This window comes from Phaseolus vulgaris, chromosome 4 (genome assembly GCF_051622355.1).
Source record: "Phaseolus vulgaris cultivar YP4 chromosome 4, ASM5162235v1, whole genome shotgun sequence".
NCBI lineage: Eukaryota > Viridiplantae > Streptophyta > Magnoliopsida > Fabales > Fabaceae > Phaseolus > Phaseolus vulgaris.
The window spans coordinates 11,315,453-11,334,823 of NC_143501.1; the positions used below are offsets into that span (position 1 = coordinate 11,315,453).

General features: G+C 35.3%; 1 protein-coding gene across 1 annotated transcript in view; it reads left to right on the forward strand.

Moving 5' to 3' along the window:
* LOC137836424 (uridine kinase-like protein 5) overlaps positions 1-8,452 on the forward strand; it is a 30,405-nt gene extending 21,953 nt beyond the window's left edge. The window contains exons 12-13 of the mRNA XM_068645143.2: positions 8,096-8,178; positions 8,269-8,452. Of these exons, the coding sequence (XP_068501244.2) occupies positions 8,096-8,178; positions 8,269-8,415 (230 nt within the window). The 3' untranslated portion in view covers positions 8,416-8,452. The remainder of the gene's footprint in view (positions 1-8,095; positions 8,179-8,268) is intronic.
* The last annotated feature ends 10,919 nt before the right edge of the window (positions 8,453-19,371 follow it).

The window sequence follows — 19,371 nt, forward strand, 5'->3', positions numbered from 1 at the left end:
TTTTATTGAATAAAAAGTAAGAGAATATTATAATGAGATTGTTTTTTCTAATTTTTTTAAGTATTTATTAAAGAATATAATGAGTAATATCAAAAGTAGTTGTTATTTGCTGATTAAGAAAAAGTAGTTGTTATTTTTTAATGACAACTGAAAATAATTTATAGGAAAGAAATTTGAGAACACTTAATCAATTATATTTAAGAGTAATCGATTGTTTTGTTCTTTGTTTCTTTTAGAAACACAACACCAATACCTTAATGGATTAAATGGACATCTTGGGAATATTTTATTTATCAAATAATATATTAAGTGTGCATGTATGTTTTAAAATAACGATAAGATAATTAATTAGATATTTGATTTTTTATCAAAGATATTATTTGACTACTTAATTGCTTATGGATAATCAATTTTATTAAGTGATAATTGATAATATATCCTAAATTTTTTTTTTATCAGCAAAGAATTAAATAAATTAAAGGGGATACTTCAGGGGTATCTCAATCCTTATACAATCACCCACTTTCAATCTACTAGTTAGAGAAGAAACCACTCAAAGCTGTAAAACCTGTCTATAAAGTATCCAAACCTAAACTTTTATAATGAGCTGAGACCTCAAAGTGGAAAACAGCCCCATAACTCCACACCAACTTGCTGAATCAGCTATGTCTACACCTAACCCAAATGAACCAGCCAAGACCATTCACAACTGCTCCAAAATATAAATTCCTGCGTAAAGATCCCCAAACAAAAACCAGCAACAGTACTCATGACAACAAAAACCATCACTACACAAAAGATTGTAATGCCACACTTAAGAGCCAAACCATGCAGTGCCATAAGCCAAACCGTGCACACCTCTCACTCTCCACAGACATCTCCATTTTAGAATCTGCTTGAGTGGATAGCCTGTAGACCCAAATGGTGCAAGGGGTGGAGGCATGTTGTCTCCGGTCACAGTTATTTCATGCCGGTGTGGCTACTACAATATCAGCTCCACGGTTAGTGTCTCTGGGTTGAGGACCCTTCGGTGCTCCTCCAAACAAACATGCGCAAGAAGTTTCCAAACTTCACAGCCTCACCTTGTACTTGTGTTGCCAACTCTCTTGTTGGTGAAAGAACCAATGCAGTGGGACCCATTTTGGAGTTATTACCACAGCGCTTGAAGTGAATAAATGCAAGAATTAAATATCCCATGGTTTTTCCTGAACCTATTTTTGCAGTGGCAACTATATCTCTACTTTGAAGAGCAATGAGCCATGTTGAGTCTGCAGTGGCATCCACACAGAAACATGACAAACAGCCAGGCATTAGACCCTCCAGCACCAGTCCACCTCACTCCTGGCATGAACCACAATCCCTGCAGGTTGTAATAAATCCATTTCCGTAGCACATTTGCCAGAGAACCTATGCCAATGTATTGTTTCCCTGCATCCAACATTTCAACTACTCTGTCAAACCACACGAGCATCCAATGCTTCACATATTCATAATGTGGTCTTAAACACTCATTCCTTCGAATGTAAGCCTGCCCCAAAACCTGCATTCAGCCAGCTCTTCCCCTTCCCCTGATACCTTCACTGCAGAATAAATGTCTTCAACCTTACTCATTTGCAACTGGTGATGCACACCAGAGGGTTCATCACCCATTCAGCAAAAGAATAGTTGAAATGTTGTGCCTTATTTTTCAGCCATAACCACGATTTGAGTTGGACATTATGAAACACTTCTTCCGCATCAGCTACTCCTTGATTGAACACCACTAAGTTTCTATGCTCTCATAAGCACCGAACTATGATTGCCCACACTCCTTTCCAAACCTCATTTTGTATATTACTGCTCTGTATCAGGTGAAAACTCACAAAGTGGGCCATAATGTCATTATTTTGGACAAACAATAACCCAATCCATCTGAAGCACAAAGCCCATACATGTAGTGCAATATTACATTCCAAAAACAGATGCTGACATGATTCCTCCTTTGTCTGACACAACAGACACACTAGTGTGTTTAACACAACTCCTCTCCTGCCCAAAGACGCCCTAGTTGGCATTTTGCCCAACAAAACCCTCCATGTTGTGATTAACACGTTAGGGAACGCCTTAGCCTTCCATAAAAGCTAGAAGGCATCATAGTGTGGTCCTCTATCAAGTTTATCAAGGCACTCATAAGCATAACTCACATTATAACATCCAGATTCATCACATGTCCAAACCTGTATATACCTTTACATCCTTAATGATGATGGCTCTAGACAAGTGCATACCGAGCTCCTCTTCCATCGGGACTTCCCACTCAAATCTTGCACACCTCCACCTTAAACACCACCTCCAACTCGCGTCATCCCACATACCTACCTCCTCCACCTTCTGACCTTGGTTCAACGACACAGAATACAGTATAGGAAACAAAGTCTTTAAGTTAACATTTCCAATCCATACATCCTCCCAAAACCTTGCTTTATCACCACTTCCTACTTTCCACCCCACAGCTTCTTGAAACCACCCATCTCCATCGCCCTCCCCACAAACCTTCCCAAGGTCTTTCCACCACCAGGATTGTAGTCTCATAGGTGTATGGTTACCACCATGTTTCAGATCATACTTAGAGTCCAGGCATTCTTTCCATTTCCCTTTCTCACTCGAAATACAACGCCATCTCCACTTGGCTAGAAGTGCTACATTAAAATTTCGAATGTCTTTTATTCCTAGACCGCCTTCCTCCCTCGGTTTACATATGATTTTCCAGTTTACCCATGATATCGGTCTCTTCTCCTTGCCCCACCCCCATAGGAACCTCCTTTGGATACTAATGATACTTTTGCACACCGAGTTCGGTGCTTTGAAAAGAGACAGGTAGTAGAGCGGGAGAGCAGAGAACAGATTTTATTAAGCATATTCTTCCAGCCATAGACAAGAATCGCCCTTTCCATACACTAAGCCTCGATTTTAGCTTGTTCAGAACCGGCTCCCAAAACTTCATCTTCCTTGGATTTCCCCCCACTTCTAATCCCAGGTACGTAAACAGGGTTCCCATTTGTGCACAATTCAAAGTTTTTGCGTAGCACTCCAAATCTCTTTGGAGAACATTGATACCCGCTATCTTCGACTTGTGGAAATTGATCTTCAGGCCAAATGCCAGTTCAAAACCCCTAAGGATAGCCTTGAGAGTGACTACATTGGCAAAAGAATTCTCACAGAGAAACAAGGTGTCATCTGCAAACTGGAGAAGACTCAATTCAATCTCCTTTCTTCCGATCTTAAGGCCCCTGAATAATTCAGCCTTCACAGCTTGCCTTACTAGCCCTGCCATGCCTTCAGCAACCACTAGAAAGAGAAATGGAGCTAAAGGGTCACCCTGCGTTAGCCCCCTTGACGGTTTAAATTCTTCCGTGGGACTCCCATTTACGAGTACTGACACCGTGGCACTTTCCAAACACCCCTGAATCCACATAATCCACCTCTTATGAAACCCCAACTTTTGTAACATATCATAAAGGAACTCCCATCTTACTGAATCATACGCTTTTTCAAAGTCAACTTTTAAACATAGACCGCTCCTCCCACCCCTCTTTAGATCCTCCACCATTTCATTGGCCAGGAGTACACTATCAAGAATTCCTCTATTCTTTAAGAAAGCCGATTGGCTTTCATCAATAACAGTCGGTAGCACTTTCTTAATCCTTTCCGCCAGCACCTTTGCTATAATCTTATACACAGCACCCACCAGGGATATTGGCCTATACTGCTCAAGAGTGGACGGATCCCTTACTTTAGGAATCAAAGTTATGAATGAGGCGTTACAGCCCTTTGGTATCCAACCATTCTCATGAAAAAGACACACCGCTGCCACAATGTCTTCTTTAATGAAATCCCAACTCTCCTTAATGAAATTAAAATTGAACCCATCAGGACCTGGGCTCTTTGTGCCTTCGCACTGCCACACTGCATTCCTTATTTCTTCCTCAGTAAAACCAGCTATCAAACTCACATTGTCTTCCTCTGAGAGGGATTTAAACTCAACCCCATCTAATCGTACTCCAAAATCTTTTGTCGCTTTGAACCTCTGCTCAAAGATCTTCTTCGCTTCCAAACGGACTATACTAGGTTCCTCACACCATTGACCCCCTACCTCCACACCTATTACTTGATTTCTAAGACGTCTCCACCTCAAAGTCGAGTGGTAGAACTTAGTGCATGAATCCCCATACCTAAGCCAGTTTACTCTAGCTTTTTGGCACATAATAGAATCCAGCTTCTTATCAATATCCCTCAGACAACCAATCAACTCACACCTCTTGGCCCTATCACTTTCCGTAAGGTTACTGAGACAATCTTGGTTATCAAAATCCGCAATTGCCTGTAAAATCTCTCTCTTCTTAGAATGAATGTTACCAAAGACATCCATATTCCATGCTTTTAGATCTCCCTTCATCCGCTTCAACTTCTCTTTACACTTAACGAATTCACACCCCTGGACATTGTAAGAGGACCATTTTTCCTTCAGCATATCACTAAAACCTTTTTCCAACAACCAGGCATCGATTGTTCGAAAAGGCTTAGGCCCCCAATCTTTAGCCATAGATTTGACCACAATAGCACAATGGTCAGATACTTCCCTTCGTTGTACATACTGTTTGCACATAGGCCATTGATCCAACCACTCCTCCGTAACAAGCACCCTATCCAGTCTACTTTTCGCCGAGCCATTAGATTTGAACCATGTGAATTTTTTACCCACAATAGGTACATCAAGCAGCAAATTTGTATCAATGAACCTATTAAACCCGTCCATCTCACTTGTTTGGTCAACCCTAACCTTACTTCCTTTCTTTTCACCTCGGTTTCTAATGACATTAAAATCACCACACATACACCATACCATATCATGTGAAGACGCTTTAATATTAGACAACTCCTCCCATAGTATCCTCTTATCACTCAAATTACATGTAGCATAAACATTTACCACTACACATCTTATGTTGGTTTTTGAATAATTTCCAAACACAACAATGAACCCCTTCCCCATGATATGACTATCGTAACTGAAGGCCTCTTTATGCCACATTGACAGGATGCTACCACTTCCGTTATCACCTTCAAAATGTAACCACCCAATATTGTTATCCCCCCACAAGGAAAAGCAATTAGCATCAGAAAACTCCTTCGATTTAGTTTCTTGAATACAGACGAATTTTGCTCCTTCACTCCCTATGATACGTCTCAAATATCTTGTTTTGATATTCCCCTCCATACCTCTAATATTGAAATTCACAATAATCATTAATCACCTTTTTCGTCACCCTTCTTATCGCATTTCACCACATCTTCATCCCTTGCTTCCATTCTGACATATTCATTTATGACTTCATCTTCATCTCCTCGGCATGCTATCCCAAAACGCTTTCCAGAGTCCCACAGATTGGTAGGATCATCTGCAGCACGATAGGAACACCAGCAGGAGTTGCAAAAATTGATGTCCTTATCAGAAATTGAGTCCATAGATACACCATCCCCGCGAACCAAGGTTGCATTAGCCTTCCGAAGTCTCACACTAATCCTTGCTGACCGTCTCGGGTTGGATGACGAATCCCCTAACTCAGACAAAACTTTTTTCTTTCTCCTTCGTAAAGGTGAATTAGACATACTTCTCGCCTTTAGTCCCCCCTCTCCTAAAAGTTTTGTAGCGGATGCACGTAACCATGCCACTCCTACTGTTCCGTCATCTTCTTGAATTCCTTCCTCTTGCTCCACTCCTTCCCCTTCCTTCCGATTTTTCGGCGAACCATTCTCACGCATGTCTGCTCCCATTGAGCTGCCTCCATAGGAATGCTGACGTGAACAACGATATTCCCTTCTCATCGGGCCTCCTACAAGGTTTTCCCCATTTTTACTTGTATTACCGATGGCACCCCTACCACCGCTAGCCACTTCTATTGGCCATTTCGCAAACCCACTCTGTTCCGCTTCCACTTGGGCTGGGATACAATGGGCTTTCATCTCCCTTGCACAACCCAACCCCACATTGGCTTCTTCTAAGTTATTACCACATTCAATGTCCATCACTAGACTTGCCACCTCAGCTTGTGTAGGGGCGCTCTGTAGTACTGCGCCACAGACACCTTCAGAAAGGTAGAAGTCAACATCTTCAGACACCTTTTGCTCATTCCTTGCTACATTCGTTATAGCTGTGTGGCTTTTCCCCTGACATGTGATATTTTTCGCAGTGTAACCCCTAATAAGTAGTTTTGTCGTTAGCGGCTTTGTCGTTTGCGAACATTGTTCATCTTCTTCCTTTGCCTCCCGTCCTTCTTTCGCCCCATTTGACCAGTAGTCCTCCCCCTCCCACAGCCGGTACTCCTCCAAACCATTATTGGCTATAAAATCTGTTTCTTCTACATAGGTTTCCGAAGGGGAAACGTTGTCGGATGATTCTGAGGGAACACTTTTAATCTTATAACTATCTTCACTACACAGTGGTGCCTCCTCCTCAATAAAAATATTGCATAACTGTTTATTGATTTGCACACATTTCGCTAATCTCGCACTATCAACTTTCAAAATGCGAACTTGGAGTCGTGCATATGCCAACATCTCCCATGATTCAGTCGCCTTGTTAATGTATATAAGCGAAGCCGATGGAGTCACAATTCCGAAGCAGTCCCTATTCCAATAAGGCAGAGGTAGACCATAACATCTTACCCACACAAGTTTGTGACTCGATCCACTAGATACAGTCCAAGGCATTATGCTAGCAAAAACATTCACCATTTAGTTTAACAATCTCCTCCATACTCTCCCCTTCTCTCGGAGTAAGCATTATAAGGTTGTCCCCCATGGCCCTCAATCTGAGCATACCCATTCCCCCTTTCACTATTTCCTCCCCCAGTCTGTCAAGATCCATAGCGTCTCTAAGCTTCCCAATAACACTTCTTTCCTTCCACAGAAAAACAGAGAAATGGGTTGTGATGCTCGGGCCCTTCCATTGTTCCGAGTGTTCTCCCATAACAGCTTCAGCGTAGGACCTTCGCCCCTTCTTCTCCACCCAAATCTCCTGACTACTCTGTTTTCCGCTAAGCTCAGCTACGATCTGATATCGCTTCCTATGTTCCGTTTGTTTCTCTGCGTTAGTAACCCTTGAGACCTTCGTGTCCAATCTGCGTGATTCGGAATGAGTTCTCTTATATTTTGGAATGTTAACATAGAGCTTCCTACTCCCTATGTACACCTGATCCAACTCTTTCTTCAACCGCCCTGCATTTCTAACGCCGAAGAAACTCACGAACCCAAACCTCCTTTGTTGAGTCTTCGTGAGATAAAAACCTCTTTCACTCTGGCCCATTTCTGGAAGATCTTCAGCATATCGATTTCTCCAAACCCGCTTGGGAAATTCGAGAAGAAGAAAGTTGTGTAATCTTGTGCAATATCGTTTCCTCCATGGTAGTTCAGGCGTCCTCTATCCGTACGTCCTCTCATATAATCCGTGCGTCCTCTCATACCAATTTTCTGCAGTTTTGTGTCCTCTCATTTTTTAAAATCCTTTACTAAAATCAAGACTTTAAAACAAACAAATATGTTTCTTATTCTAGGAAAAATACATGATTCATACCCTTTCATACATAAACCTATAATACAATTATTGAACCATTAATATATATTTTTTTTAAATTTATTTTTACTTAGCTTAGCATTTTATTTATTATTATTATATTTCTTTATCAAATCAAAAATATTCACAAGACCTCCAAATAAAATTGTTTAACCCCAAAATTTAAACATTCTCAAATTTTTAGGAACATACTATGTGGGTTTCAGATTTTATAGGTAACCTCCATACCTAAACTTAAGGATAAAGTTGCTTTGAGACCCTTTATAGTAAAAATAACATCTTCTTCACAACTCTTTATATATATTCAAGTTAAAAAAATTAAGTAAATATAATTAAAATATTAATTTATTAAGATGTTAATTGAATGTTTTAGTGTCTTAAACCTGAACACCCACCTCAATATGCAGTGTATCTATCCTAGTTGTGTTGTGTAGTGTTGCCTACTTCAATTTTCATGGAGTGTCTAATAGTGATAACTATCAGGAAACTCTGCAGTCAAAGCTATCTCTTTACTTCTGAAGAAAGGTGTACCAGAATCTAATATCATATTTCTAAACTTAGTAGCAGTAAGTCACTCTGGTTTTTTACTTCCTTGTCTTTACCCTTTTGTTCATGCATTTTCCTTGCATTGTTATTAACAAAATTGCATCATGCAGGCACCACAAGGAATAAATGCAGTCTGTGAGAGATTTCCACTGTTAAAACTTGTGACATCAGAGATTGATGATTCACTGAATGAGAATTCTCATGTGATCCCTGGCTTAGGGGAGTTTGCTGATCGTTACTTTGCCACTGATGATTAGCACAACAAGCAAATCCAAGATCCTTTCAATTTCATAATGTAGCTATCACTTGATAGAATCTATATGCATGAACATCTAGAACTATGAATAAAACTAAGAAAATATAACTTGCTCATACATTTTAAAACATGAACACAAAATGTTATATTTTAGTACTAATTAATGAAATTGATAAACTTCTTTTGTATCAATGGCAAATTGTATTCAGAGTTGTATAAGGTCATGGAAGTAAGTTCTATAAAATGGTAAAATTATATAGCCCAACACTTCTAAGTTAATTAATATAAAGAGGCCACTAATACTACACTTTTCTATTCTTGATGGAATACTTATGTCTTATTTATAATTACTATTAGTTGTATAAAGAATGAATGAGATTAGCAGTATTTAAGAAAGAAAAACCTTAAATCCATTCTTATAAGGTATTAGAGTAAAAGTAGTGTCTTAGTCTCAGTATATGAAATGTCAGTGTAACATGCATTTTAACCATAGTTTGAGTCATTATCGTAAAAATGACATAGTGCATAATTTTGTAAAGGTATATAATTTTTTTAAAATCCTCACTAAAATTCAAACAATTTAAAAACAATGACAATTTTTTTAAGACCTGTCATCATTGCCTTTTTTTTTCTACATCAAAATATTGAAATTTGTGCGTGCTTATAATTTATATCTTTGTTTTCATTTCTTTTTGTCTCCTATCACTGGAATTTTGAAGCTTGTTACTATCTTCATCCATCAATTGTCGTGTCCTCCCTTCGTCACTATTTGCATTGCCTCTACTCATGTTTCATGTCATAATCCTTGATCTAGCCCCTGCCAAAACACTTGCAACCCTCGTTGTGTCTGTTGTATTACCTACTACCACTTTCGTTGTCACCACGCTTTGTTCATATGATTAGTTGCCTCTATTGTCTGTGTTTCATGATGACGATTTTACATCAGCATGCCATTATTAAAAGAAGTTACCACGATGGTTGGATCTAAAATTATCATTGTAACCTCTTTTAACAATAACAAGTCTAACCATCATTGAATGATATAACTTTTAATAAAACTCTCTTTTAATTGTTGTTAAAAATCACACTCTTATGGTGTGTTTGGATTAGGGAGGGGATGTGTGAGAATTAGAGGGAGTGGATTTTGAGTGATTTGAAATGAACATGTGAATAAAGTGATGTTGTTTGGATTAAGGTATGTAGAGTGAATTTGTGAGGAGAGTTTATTGAAGTTTGTGATTAATATGATGGTTGTGAAGGAATTTTTAATTTTTTTAAAAGGTTTAAAATGTAAGTTTACAAATTTACCCTTCTCTTTAGAAATATTTAAATAAAGGGTTAGCATTAGTTTTATGGTTAGGGTTAGGGTTTGGGTCACTGTTAAAGGGTATGGATAGGGTTATGGGCTTGGTTAGGGTTAAGGTTACTTTTTAGGTAAGAGATATGGTTATGGTTAGAGCCAATGTTTAGGCTAGATATTAAGATTAGAGTTAGGGTTAGCTTTTGGAATTGAACTACATTTAGCTTAAGCATCAGGGTTTGGTGTTACACTCAACTTTCATATTTTAAATATAAATATAAATGAACAATATATTTATTAAAACCAATTCTATAACACAAATCAATTAAATACACAATCACATTGTTAAACACATATATTAACTTACACAAAATCAAAATTTCCAATTCATTGAACACCAATTTTGACATGCATACCACTGAAATAAAATAAAAAAATTCTGCATCATCATTTTTTACATGCTTAACTCATAGATAATTTATCATGAAAACACAATTGGAAACAAAAGAGCACGAAGATAATCGATTAAGGTTCTGTGATAATCGATTAAGGTTCTGTGATAATCGATTATCTCTTTTTTTCAGCCATAATCGATTATGTCTTATGATGTTTACAATGGATAATCGATTATGCTTTATTTTTCAGCCATAATCGATTATGTGTGATGATGTTTCAAGGAATAATTGATTATGTAAAAAAAACGTAGTATTGATTATCTTAAACAAGTAATCGAGTTTTCTCTGCAAAAAACACTATGACCATGCAACCATGCAAAGATCAAAGTTGGGCAAGCGAAAATGCACAACTGCCTACATGGCTTTCAACTACTTTCTCTACATGTGAGGGAGGGAGTGATTTCAGTGTCTCAGCACCTTTTCTTGCCTCTTTTTCCACGTAGATTAGTTGATCCAACCTCAATGCACTCTTACTTTTCTGTTTTGGCACACACTAGTACAAAAAATATCCCAACGACGACCAACGACATTTGACACAAAATCATCGTGAAAAAAAGGTGGTGACAATTTTCAAATTAAATGAACCTTATGCCATCAACGACGGTTTGTAAAAGAACCATTCTAAAAAAGTCAAAAAAGTATGAAACCACGACGATGACTAAGAACCGTCGTTAAAAATATTTTTGTAATTAATTGAATATTTTTAACGACAGGTATGACGTCAATCATCATTAGAAGATACCACAACGATTAGACTCATAAGCACTAAAGTATGTTAGAACAACATTACAAAGTATTTTGTAACCATGTATAACACTTTATGTTAGATGACTGATTAGAACGACATTAAATTGATTGTTGAACTTTTTGAAATACAATTTGTAGTTTAAGTTATGATGTTTTGTTGAGTTTTTTATATTTAAGTTATGATATTTTACAACACATGGATTTTTTTTTACATATTCAAAATCTGAAAATAACAATATATAACCATAATTTAAAAAAATTTAAAAAACGACAACAATTCAACAAAAATATTCAATATAAACTTAAATTAATGAGAAACAATGCATTAACCATCCTTAAAATCACTAGAAAAAAATAACCTTCTTTTAACGACAATTGACAATTTGAACTGTCGTTAAAAATAGCGTAAAGGGATTTTGTTCTTAATTTTGTTTTTTCACAACAACTTTGTATAATAACCATTGTTAACTCATCATTTATCGACGATAATAATGATCGACATTAAAATCGACTTACTTTTACCAGAATAAAATCATCTTTAAATATTATTTTTAAGTGTCATTAAAATTTATATATGCAATAGTCACAACGTTTCATTAAAAGCAAACACATGGCACAAGGTTAGTGTCAAATCTTCCCTATATTGTTCCTAACCCAACTTTAAAACAAGCTAATAACATTTAATATTTGATTTGTTTTAACCATAAATCTACCCTGGAATAGTTAGAAAAGAATTGTAATGAATCCGTAAAAAGAAATGTAAAAATTAAGAAAATTTCAGTTCACAATAAGAAATATTATTTAATTTTTTCTTAGAAAATAACATAAATTATTTATAATTTTATTTTCCATTCTATATTTTTATTAAAAAATTATTATGTATTTTTGAAACATAAATCTTAATATTATTATATACTAGATTTAATTTTTTTTATGTATACTTTGATTGTTAAAGTTATAAAAAAAAAGTATGTGTTATTTTTAACATTTATGATTATTAATTTATAATGGTGTATGTTTTAATATTAATTTGATAGTATATAATATAACTAAAAAAAATCATTAAATAACAACAAAATTTAGAAAAAAAATAATTAGTCATTATATTAACTAAATTATATACTATTTTAGAGACTTAAAAAATTAATGGTATCTAAAATGGTTTATATTATTAATAAAACCTTCTAAAATAGTTTCTAAATTGATATATCTAAATTAGGTACCACGGGTTTAGCTACTAATATTTTAGATTCTAAATTAGTTTCTAAAAGACTAATAGAGACTAGTTTAGAATATAAGTAATTAGTAGATAAAATCTTAGTAGGTAATGGTTAGATACCAATTTAGAGACTACTTTATAAATTTTTATTAATAATAAAAACTACTTTAGATACCAATATTTTTTTTAGTTTATAAAATAGTCTCTAATTCAATCAATATAGTAACTAATTACTTATTTTGGTATCTAAAATTAATTTTTATTTTACATTGTAGTGGAAGTTGATTATTGCATAATTATTTTAAACTTTTGACATTTTTTTATTCTGAAACTCAATTTAAAAGTAAAAGATATTGTCAATCCCTTATATTAAATTTATCTCGCTCCTTCAAATATAAAATTAATCTTTTTAGTTTTTAAATTTTGAAAGTTTATTTTAAACTGTCTGTAAATATTATTAAAATAATAATAAACTATTAATATAATATTTTCCAATAAAAATACAATATATAAATAAAATGAAATTATTAATTATATATATAAGTAAAATTGAGGAAAAAAAAGACTAAAACCAATAATTTTTAAATTAATTTAAATAAATGATAAATTTTAAATTTGTGGGACAGAAACGTAATAATATAAAATAATGTTATCTTTATTTAAATTGAAGAGCGAAAGCAAGAAGGTAAAAGAAGAATAAAAAAAATGAAAAGTTGAATTATTTAGATTAAAGAAAATAGACAGAAAGAGAAATGTTTCTCATAATATTTGTTGAGTCTTGAATAAGTAAAAATAGTTATAATAATGTTTTGAAGAGATTTGTGGTTGGGTGAGAGAGTAAGTGATTATAGGAAGTACTATAATGAATAACGCACCGCAGTCTCAGCTACAAAACTTAATTTTGTTTGACTCAATTAGTCATCAACTTCAAAGGCTGTCTTTAAATCTGTCACAAATATTTCATATTAGACCATTCTAACTTTCCACCAAACTATTAAAGTGGTTGTTATATAAAACCATACTTCATAATGCTAACCATATGGAAATTTATTGATTTTATATTCTAATTTAGTATTAAGTTTATTAATATACTTTTAAATTAATTATCTTCTCTTTTTATGGATATTGTCATGATTCGAACAGAGAGAAATATTTTTTTCAACATTTGTCATGAGATTAATTAAAATAATCTGTTACTAGTCTTCTTATCTTGCTTCTTTTTGAAATAAATATTACTTGACTAATATTAAATATAATCACTAGATAATCATTTATTTAATTATTTATGAAAATGACAAACTCTTATTATTATGAAAGCGTCATGTTAAAAAATCATTTCTCATCCTATAACATTTACAAAAGATGTATTTCTTTTTCTTTTCAAATATTAGTTAAGTGCTATTCAATATTTGAATGATATTGACTCTGTTCCTATTTTCTATTCATCTATTCCATAACCTTCTTATGATAATATAATAATATGAATATATAAATCATTAAGACAATTATATATATATATATATATATATATTTATTGATATATTATTAATATTACATTACAATAATAAATGACTTCAATGTTGGTAAAAAATGAGACAAATAAAAATAAGTTTACGCTAAAATTTGATTAGCGTACGCCTTAACAAGCTAAAAAGTTCACGGTTCAAGTGTGGAAGCTGTGGAATCTTAGATTTATGAAGGAGACACTATTAATATCAACCTAACAGATAATTAAATAAAATATGAAAAAACATTTAACATTGTAAAAGTAAACACTTTAAATAAATAAAATATTTTAATTAAAAAGGTTGCATTAGTCTTGCCAATGCTATAAACAAACTTTAACAAAGAAAGTCGGTCAGGCCAACGTTAAGTAGAAGAAGAAGAAATGGTTAGCAAACGTTCAGGTTGATGAATAAAAACATATTGTTTTCAGTTTTGAAGCACTTTCAATCAATTTGTAAATTTGAAACATGTCTATATAAATTATAATTCCTCACCCAAAGTCATTTCAAACCCAATGTCAATGGTAATTGTAATTCTAAATCTAAATCCAATAATTTTAATTGTAATTCCATATCCAACTCATACAATATGAGTTTTTAATTTCAAATTCAATTATAACAGGAACCAATCAATTGGATTCCAAATAAAAATGTTGTTACAGTTTCAATATAGAGGTTCTAAAATTGAGTTTGAAATGAAATTCCAATTGCATTATGAGAATTATATAACCTTGATGACTTTAAATTTGAAATGAAAATTGAATTTTAGTAATGGAGGTGTTTGTGTAGTTTATAATTTCAATTCTAAAAAAACACATTTTAAAGAGGTGATAGTCAAGTAATAGTGAAGTAAAATGTACCGTATACATAGCATGAAAAATTCACAAAGTAAGATTGTTTAAGAAAAATAAGTTCAATTGGGAATCAAGAATGTTTGATTACTTAAAGTAGGACTAAAGACTATTTGAAACTAAAGATAAACCAATTACAGGATTAAGAAAAAAAGTGTCCCATTTCAAGTAATAATCAAAGTGAAGGGTCAATTAAAAAGTACTTGTGAAAGACAATGAAAATGATTAATTAGAATAAATACAACACTTACATGAAAACAAATATGAAATAATAAAACTTAAATTGTGAGTGAACTTCAAGTAAGGGACTAGTATTAAAGTCTTTAGCATAGTGGGGTGAACTTGAATCTTACTTATTGAAGTTTCGTTAAGTTTTCGTTCCATCATCATATAGCTAATTATTGTTGCATCAACTTGAATGTGTCTTTCAACTATGTAGTCCTTTGATTTGCTAGGTTAGCTCTTTCAATTGTTCCATTAGATCTTTGAGTTGCTGCATTATTTCATTTGTTGCATTAGTTGTTTCAAATGCTTCTAGATTTTATTGTCGAAGTCATTCATTCTAAGCTAACTAATCATGTGATCAATGGTAAAAACTAATAAGGAGGGTTGAGTGAGGGATGAAAATCCATGGCAGATGCTAGTAGCCAAGTCCGCAGTGCCAAAAAATCCACCTCTACTCATGCCTTCAACAACATATTTCCAACACTGAAGCTTTGTTGCTACATTTATCTAGTGGACATAAAAAATTGATCCTTCAGAACTATTTGATTAACTGACCCTCAACCACTCATGGTAAGTTTCCTAGACGATTATTTGGAGTAGTAAATGTTAGGAATTTATGTTAAAAATGTAAATGATGTAAAACAATTTAAAGCAATAACTTACATAGGTCTCACTGGAATGACAATTTACCCAACCACCACTCTTCTTCATGTGAGTGACCAGAAATAATTCATTAAGTTTAATGGGACGTCCATATTTGCGTTCCTGATAAAAGTTGTACAATTACAAACAATATATCTTGCACAATTGAATTAAATTGCATGTAACAAACTGAACATAAGTAATAACATTAGAATTATTTTTACTAGGCCCATGCAATGTCAAAGTGAGATTTGGGACCAATTGAGTGCAGTACTCTACCCCAAGCTGAATGATGGGAAAAAATGCACGCGGAAGCAACACACACAATCACGAATCAACTGCAAAAAAATAAACGACACAAGATTTAACGTGTTTCGGTCGCCAACTGCAACCTACATCCACACGGGCAACTATTAGGTTTTCATTCTATCCTGTTGCACACCAATTACAAGTACAATAATCTCTTTAAATAGAGATTATAAAAGGGACACAATGATTAAGTCCACTCACTAAACATGGTGCCTAGTAAGCCCAACCCAATTGGTCCTGACTTCATACCCAACAATCTCCCACTTGAATCACGGAACAATGTTCACCTGCCTTCAACTGTGTACATGTACTTCTGTAATCTGTCGATAGAACTCAACGTTCCACCTCTAGTTGCCACCAGCCTTCTTAATCATTTTGAAGACTTCGTTAAAACTCCCCAGAGTTTCAATACGTCAGTCACTGACCCGTTCTTTGTTCCTACCTTACAGTAACTGCCGGATCCTGGAACAACGTGAGAACAAACACTCTCCATATTCAACAAGAAATTTTCTGGAGAAGTTTCAACTGCTGGAATACTGGTTCTCCTAACCCACTGTCGTCTAGGAACATCAGCTGAAGCACAACCCGTGCTCCCATTGCCACAAGTACCTCTGACTAGTCTACCTGAACCTTTCCGTGCTCGTTCATCCTGAATCTGACCTATGGCTCTGGGTTTCTCTCTTGTAAAGACAACCCTCTTCTGCCCACGAGATTCTGTGAACCGGACTTTGTTTATCTTCTGAACTGGGATAGTCACTCCCTCAGACACGGTAATCCGACCATACACAACGAACCTCTCTTTCTTCCGCAGGCCATGACAAGATTTCCCTTGACGACCTTCCACTGCCGATTTCTGAACTTCACTTCATGTCCCTGTTCGTCAAACTGCCTAACATAAATCAAACTTTTCCTCAAGCTTGGAACAACTTTGACATCCTTCAAAGTTCAGAAACCAACTGGTGTCTTCAACACTATGTCACCCATGCCCGTAACATCAAGAGTTCTGTTGTCCGCTAGTCTTACCTTTCCAAAATCTCCAGTAACTAGATTCTGCAATGCTTCAGAATCCATGACCCAAGAATCCACACTGCTATCCGCGCAACAGACTAAAAGGTCCTCGTCCACGAAGTCTTCTGCAATGTTGACTTATTTATCATTTGGGCATTGATTCCTGAAAGGTCCCACCTCCTTGCTATTCCAACATGTTACACTTGAGCAATTCCAAGTCTTTGACTGACTCCTTCTTTTGTTCTTTCTCCCACTATCTCTGATATTTTTCTTACCTCTGATGACATATAGCGATTCACTAGATAATTCCCCAGAACTCCTTCTTCGGACATCCTCGCCAAGAATGTGATCACAAATCTTCTCAAAAGTGAATCCATTTGATCCCGCTGAACTAGTAACTGTTGTAACTGTTCCGGACCAACTGTCAGACAAAGACAATAGTAGTAGTAAAGCTTGAACTTCATCATCGAACTTAATGCCCACTGACGTAAGTCTGGCTAAGATCATATTGATGTGCTCAGTAACTGAACTTGCAAATCCTCAATTTGCATTTTCCACCAACTGAAATTTGTACCATCGAATTTTCAATTTGGAACTTCCCTTCTTCTGCCATCTCAAGTGACTAGACGAGATACTCGGTACAACTAATTTCAGTCTTGGCAATCTTTCATTTTTTAAATCAAGAACACAAAAATTGCACCACCCAAAATCACTCACCAACAGGCCTAGTCGCAGTCCCCAATGCACTGGTGCTCCGCCGCACTGGGCCGTAGCTGCCAGGACGCGCACCACCACCGTCGCTGGTCACCGTTGTCGCACTGCACTTCGTGCTGTCTCAGACCAGCACACCTGCAGAACGCACATGCAACCCTAACTTTGGGATGTCGTTGCCGCCCCTGCAAAACCCTAGCTTTGGGACGTTGTTGCCGCTTCTGCGAAACCCTACCTTTGGGATGCTACTGCAGCCGCAATTTTCACGTCTCATCGATTAATTTCTGCTGATCGGATCTCTGGTGTGTAAACGAACCAAGGCTCTGATACCACTTGATGGGAAAAAACACACGCAGAAGCAACACACATAATCACGAATCAACTGCAGAAAAATAAACGACAAGATTTAACGTGGTTCGGTCGCCAACGACAACCTACATCCACACAGGCAACTATTAGGTTTTCATTCTATCCTGTTGCACACTAATTACAAGTACAACGATCTTTTTAAATAGAGATTATAAAAGGGACACAATGATTAAGCCCACTCACTAAACATGGTACCTAGTCAGCCCAATCCAATTGGTCCTGGCTTCATACCCAACAATGAAGACCTGTTCATTTTGTTTTGGGGTGATTTTTACTTGAACTTTTCGATATCCCAATAGTTCAAAAGTTCACCCACTACACCAGTTTTGACTTTAGACAACACTTCCAAGAGTGATAAGTTGGAAACGTCCAACACCAGCGAGACAAGCGATGCAACGGGGTTCTTGCTAGGATGAAGGTACAGATAACTGCTCACCGGATCGGCTTGAGACGATGAATCGAGGCGTTCTTCCGCCATTACAGCAAAGAAGAACCAAAGAAAGGTTTCAAGAAAAAAACAAGAACTGTAAAGCAAGAAAGGAGAAGAGAAAAGGGATTTAGTGTGCGTAGAAGAGATCTTCAGTTGAAGAGTTCTAATACCATAATACGATCAACCGACATCGTGGCAAGAACCCTAGGTAGCGTTTGTAAAGGTACGAGGAAAACAATCACCCAAAAAACCAATCGGCAGATAAGAAAACCCTAAACAGGATGAAAAGGGAATAGAACAGAGAAAAATGGATAAGAGCGTGTATCAACTGAATTCATAAAGTGTATATGTTGTGTGTTACAAACAGAAAAATAGAGGAGTATTTGTAGAGAAAAGTGTAACAGAAATAACAGGGAGCCTAAACCAGAAAAACAAAAAAGTAAGGCCCAATTTTGCTACCCAATGTAAATTATACATAGATTTTATCACATTACACAAACCCACAAAAAGAACTAACCATGCACAGAAAAATTAAGAACAAAATGGTATTTTACTTCATGTTTAGGTGTAGTTTTCCATCTATCTTCGTTTGGACCTTCAAAACACCATATCCCCCAAATCAACTCTTCAATATCCCTTACACATTTGCATATGTCTTCGCCAACTGTGTTTCCGTTGAAAGAAACACAACATTAATATTTAGACTTTATATATTATTTTTCTTTCTAGATATAGGTTGGGACAACCTATTCATAATCGACATTTGTGCTTTTTCTAGCAACTTTTTTTGTTACCGTATATATAGGATTAGTAAACCAATATAAGAAAGGCTCAATCTGAATGAGATATATCCATCAACCATCATAAAAGTAAAAAAAAATACTCATTTCAAAAGATAATGGCATTTCTTAACTAGAAACCAAACATGTATGATTACATTTATTTTAAATACCCATTGAAAAAAAACAAAAACAAAAATTGTTATCATCACATCATATTTATTGTTTGAATAAGAAGTCTCCATTGATTAATAATATTCCTCACATGATACCTAAGACTACAACTACTTAGTTTTAGTTTCTCCATTTGAGTATCACAAGACAAAGTCTTCAGTAAAATTAATGATTAGAAAAAGTTATAGATTACCAAACAATAACGTGTAGGTAGCACCTTCCGTTTTCTGCTT